Consider the following 12,952-nt stretch of genomic DNA (forward strand, 5'->3'; position numbering starts at 1 on the left):
TGTAGGCCAAAATTTGAAAGTATAACAGTATTTATGTGTTGTCAACAGTATATTATGAAATCAATGCTTAGACATGTCGAATTAAAACGGCTGTGGTTAGCTACACCCTCAATCGAATTCGAGTTCTGTTCTCGAACGTTTATTTGGCGCCAAATTAAAATGCGCGCTTTCTGAAAACGAGGTTGTTTATGTAATATATAAAATAAAGCTGTTTTTATAACTACTGTAGAACAGTGCCATCACCTTCATGTATCTGACGCAACTCTCTGTCCAGCCGTTAGGCGGCAGTAATGTCATCTCAGCCGCCCGCCTTCTACACAGTGAAGGACTATCTACTGGAATCACTTCCTGTGCGTTATACAAAAACAACACGCTGGAGGTGAAAGGTACGTGAAATGATTTCGGTATTTGATTGATCATGTATATATATATATATATATATATATATATATATATATATATATATGGCAGGACTAATGGCAGTGGATAGATTTGATGAATTATAATGTTTTGAGGTTTTAGCTGGTTGGTTTCAATTAAAAGACAATCATCCTTTTTGATAAAACCACAAAAATTAATATAGTAATACAATATAATGTAATATAATAAATAATCCAAAACCCTTTCTAAGCTACGTTTAGATCTTTATTTTATTCCTGCTTATTTTCTTGCAATTTTGTAAATCAAGTTGAAATGTTTGAGCTTGAACAGAGCATATTTCTGAAAGCCTGGTATTTAATACTCTTTTATAGAAATACTTCTTTAAAATTACAACACAAGCATTTATTTATATATATATATATATATATATATATATATATATATATATATATATATATATATATATAGATGTAGATGTCAACCAAATAGAAATATATTACAGGAAAAGGATTGACAGATTTATCTCTTTATTATAGACTTATTATAAGTATGTTACAGAACGATTAAGCATCTAGTTCTAGTTCTTAAATCCTTAAGAATGCAAATTGTGTTTGGGGTGCCTAATGACAACCTCAACAAACACTTCCCAAAAGAAGTTTCTGATTGATCTTTGATGTTTTCCTGCAGCTGCTCTGGTCTGTGCCTGATGCTGTCCAGTGCTCTTCGCTGCCTGCGTCCCTCCACCTGCACACTTACCTTAACCAGACAGCTGACCCATCACCGGCCTCACATGGGTCCTGTAGAGACCACAATACGGGCCAAACTGACCCAGACCCTCAAACCTGCGCATCTGGAGGTCATAAACGAGAGTCACATGCATGCTGTGCCTGCTGGTTCAGAGTCCCACTTCAGAGTTCTGGTGGTGAGTCCTCAGTTTGAGGGTCTTTCCCTCTTGCAGCGTCATCGGCTTGTAAACGAGACCCTGCAGGAGGAGCTCAGCAGCTGCATTCATGCGCTTGCCATCCAGGCGAAGACGCCCCAGCAATGGAGCAGCAACCCCAGCCTGGCCAAAAGCCCCCCGTGCATGGGAGGATCCAAACATGATGACACAATGACAGAGAAACTGAAGGCGGGCCGAGACTGACTGTCATTTCAGAAACAGAAACTCAGTGTTGATGGGTATTTAATATTATAATAATCAGTTATGAAGTTAATCAGATGGTTTTTTGCACATTTACAGGGTTCCCACGCTTCTTGAAAGTACTTGAAAGTACTTGAATTTTAGACATATGGATTCAAGGCCTGGAAAGTACTTGAAAACTAACATAGGTCCTTGAAAGTGCTTAAATTAAATTTGAAATCATTTTTTTTTTTATGCAGATATTTTTAAAATTGTCCGATATGTGCTTCTGTCAAAAACGTGTAGCGTGATTAACATGATAATTAATAGACTGCTGACTTTTCCATTTGTTGACATGATATGGTTAGATTCAGATGCTAAATACCATATTATGTTGGGTGTCCTTCTTGGAGATAATCACCATGTTTAGAATGAAACCATCATATTTAAAAACATGATATTAATAATGTTTAAGCGCCGCGCGCTTCACATGGATGTTTATATATCTATAGCGCGTGGGCGTAGTGATGCGCGGGTCGGGTTGGGGCGGGTAAAGAAATTGTAACTTTATTTGCGGGGCGTGTTGGGGCGGGTCATTAAAAACAAAACAACAACAACAAAAAACATAGTGTAGTGTTGGGCGATATGGTAATTTTTCAAATCAGATCAGATCGACGATACACGATATTATTATCGTGCATGGGTGGAGCAAGAGAGACTCTTTGTTCTTGTCATAGCATAACTATTTGGTGTTTTAAACCGCGCAGGTGCCCGAGAGAGAGCCGGAATCACCAATAATAAAAAAAATAAATAAATAAAAATAAAAAAAAATACTTTCAAACATACCGATAAACTAACGTTAAATATAAAAATACTGTATTTAAAATGGCTAGTTCATATGTAGTCGGACGCAACTGTCATATCGCGGGTCCTGTGACAAATTTGCCGCATCTGCGCACGGAAGTTATAAGTCTAAAATGTTCTGCAAAGTCAGTGAACGTTGAAAATCAAGAGTAGATTTCATTTGAAGTCCAACAGTTTAACACTAATATTGGACATAAACAAACAGGTAAGTTCATATGTTTGAAGGTAGTGTTGAATTGAACTGATGCATCAGTCATACAACGCTCCGGACCACGCGCCTCATGACGAGCTTGACGCACCGCCACAGAAACAAGAATGAGATGCATTCTAACATAACTAACTGTGGCATTAAACTCAGTTAGTGAGGGCTTGTTTAATATAGTGCACACATATAGGCCGTTCAGATTACTTGTTAAAGTGCAATGAAAAACCTTATATCTGCAGACGATGTACGACGTCTGTTTGTGGATAGAGACTTCACCGGCTACATGCGCTAATCCTCGCGCGCGCGTGTGTGTGTGTGTGAGATGCGGTGCTGAAGTGAAATAGCTGGGCAGTTTGATAGCTGAATCATAATAGGCTGCCTCATAACCTGCGGGTCGGGTTGGCGCGGGTAAGGAAATTTTACTTTATTTGCGGGGATGGGTTGGGGCGGGCCAAATAATTTCATAAAAGCGGGACCCGCGGGTTGGAAAAAACCCCGACCCGCGCATCAGTATTGGGCGTGGTCGCATAGAGTTAGTGAAGGGAGACGTAAAAGACTGGACATCGCGTTGGTTTCATATGGATTACTTTATTACTTAATATTTGTTGTCGATGAGACTTGCTTAGTTTAAAAGTAGACATGTCAAGATTTCTATAGAAATATATCTCATATCTCTTTGTAGAGTATTTGTTAAGTTTCAGTTCATTTTAATAACGTATTTCTAAATGAAGATCACGCAGACAAAGGCTGCAGACAGCGCACTCTGATTGTTTTCTTTATTTTTATAAATGCCCCAAGTTTTTCTCATTATGTGTGTATACAAATAAAAGTAGACCCTTTACAGATTTTATTGATGTATTGCTCTTACCTGTACGATCAAAACTGAAAGTGTAATTTAAGTTATTTTCGGCGATATACCACAAAACGCCTATATGCATAGACTGAACAAAAAATAAATTATATTTTTCAAAATGTGCAGAAAATAGTACAAACTCTGCTAAAGTGAATGTTTTTAACAAGTATTAACTTAAACATTATTTTAAAAAAACAAACAAAAAAAAAAAACATTATTTTAGCTTAAGGTATTGTATCTATGGTCCTCTGTGGGCCTTTTACCCCGTGCTGGGGCGCCTCTTCCCCCGTGTTGGGTAAAAGGCCCCTCTTGCCACCTCATACATTTATAGGATTTTTAAACAAAACAAATAACTTGAATTGTTTATTTTCACACAAAATCAGTTGCTCCGTTAATAGTCAATACAAACATATTTTTGTATTTATTATTTTGTATGTAGACCTATTGTTTTGAAATATAACATATTTTAGGCTCAGTGAATAGCACAGTTTTTCTTAAGGTGTGCCTTTAGCCCCGTTGTACCCTACCGTTCCTGCAATGTGTGTCCTGCTCCCGTATATGGCATATAATTTTCGCACATCAGTGAGCCGCTATCAATATGCGGGGTATTTAAATAGGCAAATCTCGCGTAGCGGGGGTTTTTACCCTAACCGGAGATTTGCGTCCTGCGGGAACCCAATCCCAAAGTCTAGCGCATTAACCTAGCGCTAGAAGCAGTGCTAATTAGGCTATCAGTCTCAATGCCGGGAAAGTGCAAATTCAATGGGATTTACAATAAAAAGAGATTTACAAAATAATTTTAATAAATGTTATAACAACATTTAGCAGCTTTTTATTAATTAAAAAATTGAGACATTCTTAATTTAAAAACTCTTAAATTTAGTACAAGAACTACAGCAAAAACCAGTGTAATGCATTTTTTATCAATATTTCAGAAACTGCATTTGAATATTAGCAGTATTGAATTTAATGAATTTCAAGTCCTTTAAACACGACTGTCTAAAACGGTTTAAATTTATAAAACCTACACATTCAAAACATCATTATTACTCTGACATTTCTTTATGTAAATATTAAGTGTAGCTAAGTGAAATGGTAAGTACAGTAAGGACTTTCATGTTATTTGCTGGGGGTGTGAATTTCAAAGGTGCTTGATTTAATAAAATGGTACTTTAAAAAGTCCTTGAAAGTCCTTGAATCTGGTGTTCATGAAAGAGTGGGAACCCTGATTTAACTCATGCATATTTCTCATCTGGAGCTGACTAGGACTAATACTTAATAAATAACTGATGTCATACAAACAAAACATGCTTTTTGCTTGCATCAGAAGGATTTCGTTTTGTCACTTGGAATAAGAAATAATGTATAGCACAGCCCTGCATCTTAAAAAACATTTCTGCTGATTTGCCAAAAAAATGCATAATATTACCTAATTTGATTAAATAAAAAATATAAAAAAAACAACAGTATTTTTCCACAAAATAAAAACAAAGATTTTTTAATTTATATATATATATATATATATATATATATATATATATATATATATATCTGTGTGTGTGTGTGTGTGTGTGTGTGTGTAAATATATAAACATACACGCACATATATCTATCAGCTTTAATGCACTTATCAAAATAACAAAAGCAGTCAAAAGCCAAAAGTTTTGGTTTTAATGACAAACATAAATCTTCTAAATATATTGTTTAACTTACAATCTGCAATGGAGTAGAAAATATGCTCATATACGCCATTTAATTTTAATGAATTTTACATAAACTTAAGTTTGTAAATAAGCTTTTCCACAAAATCTGTAATTTTCGGTTGCTTTCTGGGTGTAGTACGACACTCATAGATTGTAGCAGAAAACAAATGGGTCATGTTTGCATTTTCTTCTGTTACTGGCCATAAATCTATCCTTGAAATCAGGATCAGGCAGAAAATGTCTTCAGAATCATTCATAAATGTGAAAATTCGCTTGGGAAATAGTTGTCACCTGGCTTAGAGGAAGATAGGAATTGTGTTTGTCTGGTTTTATACCTTACAAATGGTTGTTGAAAGCAAAAATGCTCTGAAATGCACATCATATTTTGTGAGATAGTGTGACATGCTTGAGCAAAACAGGCTATTTTGGGAATCGGTACCCCAAAATTAGTAGAGAACTGGATTTCATTCAGCAAATATGACGCAGGGCAGTGTATTGATTTGGTTATCTTCAGTTTACTTATATGGTTACTTATCAGTTAAATAAATGAATACATGAATACATGGAGGTATAATATTTATTTGTGTTTTATTATCTTGCTTCAGTTGCTTGTAGAGACGATGTATAAACAGAAGATGAGCGGCTGGTTATGCAGTGTTATAATGGACAACAGTCATTATTCAGAAATATTTGACTAAATGCTGCAATCGACCAATCAGAATCAACTATTCTAGAGAGTCAACAACAACAAAAAAGGTTGATTTTATCCTTCTAAAACGGGATTGTATCATCTCAAATCTGTACAGTAGCTGGCTGAAATTGTACCACCAGAGGGCAACATAACATCAGAGGGCATCAGAGTCTATGTATAACATGATACGTGTGAAGTGGTGCCTCTTCCACTTAAATATCACTTCTGGTTATGTAATTAAATATATAAGCAGAGCTTCATTTGTGGCAGAACAAGCTTGATCTCTGTCTGACAACTCCAGAATTGGATCTGGCATCTGTTTTTGTGGATTTCACATTATAAACACTGAAAAAAGTGATTTATTTAGCTAAGTAATGTAAAAATGATTATTCAAAGCAACAAATATACTATGCAGGGTCACAATCCTTGTGTCAACTTTCATAATCTAATACTTAATACAAATATCAACAAGTTATAGAGGTGATGGAAATGTGTAAGGTAGGCGATATGCAGGGAAACCGATCTGCCTGTAACATGAAAAAAGAAATACTTGGATAACTAACAGCAATCTGTTTTTTAATGTTTTTTTTTTTATTTACAGTAAACTACAGTAGAGTCCAATAGTAGAGACAGTTATTTAATAAATATGATATGGCACAGAACTTAATACATTGTCAAATTAATTTTTTACAAAACATTTCAGGTTGATCAGTTGTGGTATCTTACGCTCAAATATTTTTGGATAATATCTATACTCTGTATAATCGACTGTTGTCACAGGAAAGGGATCTTCTACATAGCTGTGCTAGTTTTTTGTCTCTCATATCACACTATTAATTTTCTTTTCACATTCTAAATTTATTTAAACCCAAATCAATATTTCATGTGTGCATTTTTATTTATTTGGTAAGTATTCATGTAAAGTATACTCACCTAACACTTTGTGTCATGGACATACTTGTTTTTTAATAATAATTAATTTACTATGCAGTGATAGTAAATACTGACAATAACAGAATTTTGTTATGAACACGCATAAAACAACATCTAGAGAATACCCTACAGTAAATGTTGGAGAACCAGTTTAGTATTAGTTACTGATGTATGCCACACTAGCATTCAAAAGTTTGGGGTTAGTGAGATTTTAATAAGGTTGCATTTATTAAATAATATTTTTTTTATTATTATTTGAATATATATGTATATATAGATGTGTGTATATATATATATATATATATGTATATATATATATATATATATATATATATATATATATATATATTTTAATTTTTATTTTAATGTCACATGATGCTTCAGAAATCATTCTAATATGCCGATTTGCTGCTTAATAAACATTTATTATTATCATCAGTGTTGAAAACAGTTGTGCTGCTTAATTTTTTTTTTTTGCAGAAACTTGTACTTTTTCAGGATTCTTTGATGAATAGAAAGTTGAAAAGAGCAGCATTTATTTGAAATATCTTTTTTAACTTTATAATTGATTTTACTGTACTTCTGATCAATTAATTTCCCTACTGAAGAAAAAAACTTCTTAACATTTTACCGACCCCAAATTTTTTGGAATATTATTGTATAATTCACATGAGGTCTTCCTGAGGTAGATAGATGGTTTGCTGTCAGTGATGAGGGGTCGCTGCTGCTTACAGCGGTGAAGTGGCAAAACTGTGGTTCATCACTGATGTATGGAGTCAATGGAAGGTAAAACAGGTTTCCCTCCCGAGTTCCTCCATGCAGAACAGATGAGTCCAATCACAAAGCCAGTGAGGAATCAGAAAAACAGCAACATGTCCATTTTACGGCTCTGTCCATTAGAGAGAGCCCTGGGGTGATTCCACACAGGTCAAACTAAAGTGTGTTTAACGTTCACCGTCTCAGGAGACCACAAACGTTCCTGAAAGTGTGATTTGTGTGCTTGAGCTCCAGGTGCGGCGATGCCTGAAAGATACATGATTGTGATGCAAGCCAGAACAGGAAGGTCTGTAACACAGGTGGGGTTATATGGCTGAGCATCTGAGTGGCCAAAGGCTGATGTATCCTGAAAGGGGTCACGAGGGCTGCCAGGATGGCATGGTTCAGTGGGAACCGGCCTGGTATTGCGTCACAGCGGGGAGAGTGATGGTGCCAGGCCTGGCTGGGACCCTGGACGGTGCGTCGTTCCCGCCAGCGTTTGATTTACAGGCTTGGGCTGGATCTGGACTCCCTGACACAGCTGACCTCTCTAGGTTGAGGGTCAATAGGTTAGGGATGGGAGCACCAAATGGTTGTCTGAAAAAGCTCCTATAGGGACCGGCCGTCTCTGTGGAATAGTCGTCTGTACCATTCCTCCGTCTGATGCACTGTTTGTGTACTGTGTGGGGGGTGACACGTTTACCATTTGCTGGGAAACGTTCACATGTAATGTGAAGAAAACTCACTAAGTCTGTGGTGCTCAAAGGGAGAGTTCACCCAAAAACTAAAAATCAAATGCTCATGTAGTTCCAACCCTGTATTATTATTTTCTTCTTTGATGAAACAAAACATAAAGGACAATAAAATAAGTTCAAAAGTAGTCTATAACTTATGCGTTATATTCTATAATTTTTTTATTTATAATTCACTGTTATTTTTTCCCTTTGTCGTAGCTTTCAAATCTCTTTTACCTTCATATTTAGATAATAAAAATGTCTCCTTTACACACATTGCAACAGGTTAAGCATAACTGAGAGCAATAAACATGTTTAAATGTACTGAGGTTCGAGAGGTACAGCGAAATATATATTTATACTATTCAAAAGTTTGATGTAGGTATGATTTTCTTTCTTTAAACGTTTTTGAAAGAAGTTGCCAAGGCTGCATTTATTTGATCAAAAATACAGTAAAATCAGTGATATTGTGAAATATTTTTACAATTTAAAATAACTATTTTCTGTTTTAATAAATGTTAAAATTTATAACAATGATGTCACATGATCCTTCAGAAATCATTCCAATGTGCTGATTTGCTGCTCAAGAAGCTTTTCTGATTATTATCACTGTTGAAAACAGTTGTGCTGCTTAATATTTTTGTGGAAACTTTGACACCTTTTTTTCCCTCAGTATTCTATGATAAATAGAACAGTTCAAAAGAACAGCATTTATTTGAAAAAGAACCATTTTGTAACATTCTAAATGTCAAAACTCTCACCTTTTAATAATTTTAATTAATCGGAATAGAATAAGTATTTCTTTCAAAAACATAAGCATGAAGTATATATTCAATGCATTTTATGTGTAAAAAGGTCTAAAAGTTTATTATTTTTGAGATGGTCACTTTTGGACCTTATCCACTTTACTGCATGGCAAAGAGCAGCTGGGACATTCTTCAAAACATCTCATTTTGTGTTTTACATAAGACAAAGTCCTACAGGTTTGGAACGTCATGAGGGTGATTTATGGGTAATTAATTTCTTTAAAATGAGTGTAAATACTTTGTGTCCGATTTGTCCATCACAATAATGTGTATCCTTGTGTTTCAAACAGGCCACTGTTAAATACATGAGCTCTAAGCAAAGTTTTCGACAGGATATTCTCTGGACTGATTGTTTATCTGTTTTGTTGTTTTGGAGGCAAAGTAGGCAATTTGATTTAAGGTGAGAGTTATAGCTCATTAAGTCTTTTTAATTTGGAGGATTATTTTTTGTCCGGCTGCTCAGCAAACGAATGAGACTAGTGAAAGAGAGGAAAGACAAAGCTGAAATAGGGAGGACAATATCCTTGTGTGGGAGAATTAGTTACACTCAGTAGTCCGAGTATTCAAAGCAGAGAGGAGATCAGCAGGGATTAAGACAAAGTCTAGTCAGGTGGGTGATGGGGGTCACATGACAGGACATTACCTCGTTTGGGACATTAGTGAGTAAGACAGGATGATATTTGAGTGTTATTTAATGACATGGCTCATAGTGAAACAGGATCTGAAGCATACCACACTAATAAAAACAACAAAAGACTTGTAAATCTTTCTTAAAATGTAGTTAAAATACAATACCTCTTAAAGTTTTCACAATCCATAGGAAGAGTTCATTAAAATGTGAATGTGTCTGGAAAAGCAGCATTTGCATTAAATATGTGTTTAAATTTAGATCTACACTTAAAATAAATTTGTAGGAACAAATTTCACTCAGAAAGTGCTTGTATTTCATGAATGGCAATTTACACACTGAATTAAATGTGAAATTTTAAAGTAGAAAGACTGAAATAGTATTTTCTTGTAAAACCTACTCCAATAATCGTTTTGTTTACAACTTTGAAAAATATTTTTTACTTCTTTTTTATTTTTATGTGTGAGTGGTGCTTGCCCATCCAAAAGTTACTGCTATGAAGCAATTGGTGTTGTTTCAATGGCGTTTCTTTGTGGTTGCTAAGGTGGTTTTGGTTGTTGCTAAGGTGTTCTGGAGTCACAAGCTAAAAGATTTCCTTCCTTTAATATAATTAAAATTTGTTTTTTTTTTATTAATTAGTTAATTGTATTAATTTATTTCCGTCTGCCTGTTTGTTTGGTTTGTTTATTTATTTATTTATTTATACTAGGCAAATGTTTCCACTGCATTTCTATATTGCTACAGTATTTTGGGATGTTGCTTGGGTGTTCTGGAGTCAAAAGCTTAACGATCCCAGTTTCTAGACATATCTAGTGTCATATAGTGTTCTTCCTTCAGTGTAATTCTTTCTTTCTTTCTTTCTTTCTTTCTTTCTTTCTTTCTTTCTTTCTTTCTTTCTTTCTTTCTTTCTTTCTTTCTTTACTTATATATTCAAAAAAGTAACAATACACCTCTGTGTAAATTGAGGAATCATTCACATTTCTAGCACAAACCTTGCCAAGGGTTTACAAGAAAATACTATTTCAGTCTTTCCACTTCAGAACGTTTAATACACTGGGATACTTGCTGTTTCTTTGTAGTTAATAGTAAAATTTAGCAAGTTCATTGAATTTCTGAGTTTCTACACCAAATTTCAGTGTAAAAGGCTGTTAATTAGAACTGTCCATGTTGTACTTAGAGACATCTAATTGAACTCTGTGTTAAAGTAACACCGCCTAGTTGAATGGCCTTTAAATACCACCATTTTAACGAAATCTCATTATACAAGCACACTTTATAAGAACACAAAAGCTGAGTAATGACCCCTATTTGAATAAAGAGCACACAAACCGTGACTGTCCAGAATTGCATGGAAAAAAATTGCAGCACATTAGTGATGGTTTCTAATTCCCCTCATTAACTTTGACCCTAAAGAGCCCGAGATAGTGTTCTTCACCTGGAAATCTCCCACTCAGGGTCTATTTGTGTGAACGCAGTCAGTACATCACTGGACAGACGCGGAGGTCATTTACCGAAAGCAGGCCAGAGAATGGAGGGTTAATCTGCAGCGGTCCAGATGTGTGGCTCGCTGAAAAGAGTCAAAAGAGCCTCGCACGGCTCAGACAAAAAACATGATCTATTGTTGGCATGTCAGCGCCGTGTGATATATTCTATCCTAAATGCATGGACAAAACGGATCTGTGATTATACAAGCGCCTCGCTCCCTCTCTGTCCGTGTCCGCTGAAGAAGTTCTGGACACCAGGCCATTTGACCTCTAGGTCTTCTGGTCTTTGTTCCAGATGCCCTCTGTTTTTCACCCCGCTCTGAACCCGAGGCTCCAGTGTTCCCTCTCAAAATAAAGAGAAGGGGCCCTGTGGTTTATTTTCATTAGTGCTTTAAAACGAGGCCTTTGAAAGTGTAAAAAGCCAAATGAAAGAAAGCCTTAATGTGGTGATTAGAGGTTAAATAAAACATTTGAGCAAACAAACCTTGAGGTTGGCCGAGGGTTTACTGCATTTCCTCTCAACCTTTTAAGTTTAACACATGATCTGCTCCTCCGTGCTGGCAGTTGATCTGATGTAGAGATTGTCAAAGTGTTCAGTGTCTTTGTGGAGGTGAATTGCATTCCCTATTTCTTGTTCTCCATACATTAGTGGTGGTTTGGTAAGGAAGAGGTCTGCTCTGGTTACAGCCCTGAGGTGGTTCACACCACACTGCAACCCCTGACCCTAAGCATTAAACTCTGGCACATAACTCGCCCCGCACCATTTGTGAATGAAACCTCAAATCAAACAGCCTGTTTTTATTACCATTTTTACCATTGGTGAAGGACCCATATCTAAAGAACATTCGAAACATTGTAGAGATTTGAGGGTGGGCTCTTTTGAAAAGCACCTAGCAATGACTTAAAACATCTTAGTAACCACACAGAAATGTCATGGCAACCACACAGAACACCATACAGGATTAAAAATAAAGGCCCCAAAAGGGGGTTTTCACAGTGATGCCTTAGAAGAACCATTCTGGGTCGCCCAAAGAACCTTTCAATGAACAGTTCTTAAAATAACAGTTTATATCTTAATGTGAAGAACATTTTAATGGACCCTCAGGCTGTGATGAGGCATTTGCAAAGTTATTAACATCATAAAGAATGTTATGTAAAGAACATTCATAACTACACTTAATGTTGTATTACCTTGGCATTAAATGACAGAAAACTGGTTATTATTGCTGCCCAAGTGTTTCTAATACAACAGTTAGTGTAAAACTGGAGTGATGGATTTTTTTCTGACCAACATAATCAAAATCAAACATGCATAATTCAAATAAAAAGCAATCAATTATTCAGTATTTTATTTTTTATTTTGTGTCATAATTTTGTAATGCAATCATGGAATTGTATTTTTTGGCTATTGGGGCAAATAGGAAAATAAGAATTATATTTTTGTTGTAGTTTCCATCAACAACCAGAAGTTTACCCAACTGTGACAACTTCTGACAACCACGTAAATGTGAAAAGGTGATCTGAAGAAACTTTTTCATTATAAAGAAGCTGTAAAAGGCTCCATGGATGTTAAAGGTTCTTCATGAATCATAGATGCCTTTATTTGAGTGTAGCATTATGTTAGCACATGTCATATGACCAAGAATATCAGAAAACGTAAAAATCTAGTTTTCCTTTGTGTTCCAAACACATTTCCCCTAAACATTTGGACATGACTGTGAAGGTTCTTGACCGCTTGCAAAATAGACAAACAGCATTTCCCGGAAACCCTCCACCTCACCCTTCACACACACC

The 12,952-nt window shown here is 35.6% G+C and overlaps 1 protein-coding gene across 1 annotated transcript; it reads left to right on the forward strand.

Annotated features, from left to right (window-relative positions):
* Positions 1 to 268: 268 nt before the first annotated feature.
* On the forward strand, positions 269 to 4,724 carry LOC122148039 (bolA-like protein 1). Its single transcript, XM_042773160.1, has 3 exons — positions 269 to 386; positions 1,069 to 1,613; positions 4,652 to 4,724. Exon 2 carries the CDS (start codon positions 1,088 to 1,090, stop codon positions 1,523 to 1,525), a length of 438 nt encoding a protein of 145 aa, XP_042629094.1. The 5' UTR covers positions 269 to 386; positions 1,069 to 1,087; the 3' UTR covers positions 1,526 to 1,613; positions 4,652 to 4,724.
* Positions 4,725 to 12,952: the final 8,228 nt, after the last annotated feature.

Source organism: Cyprinus carpio, chromosome A16 (assembly GCF_018340385.1).
Source record: "Cyprinus carpio isolate SPL01 chromosome A16, ASM1834038v1, whole genome shotgun sequence".
Classification (NCBI taxonomy): domain Eukaryota; kingdom Metazoa; phylum Chordata; class Actinopteri; order Cypriniformes; family Cyprinidae; genus Cyprinus; species Cyprinus carpio.

What these genes read in the sequence shown, in the direction of transcription:
- LOC122148039 (XM_042773160.1), top strand. Translation starts at nt 1,088, where the DNA reads ATGCTGTCCAGTGCTCTTCGCTGCCTGCGTCCCTCCACCTGCACACTT.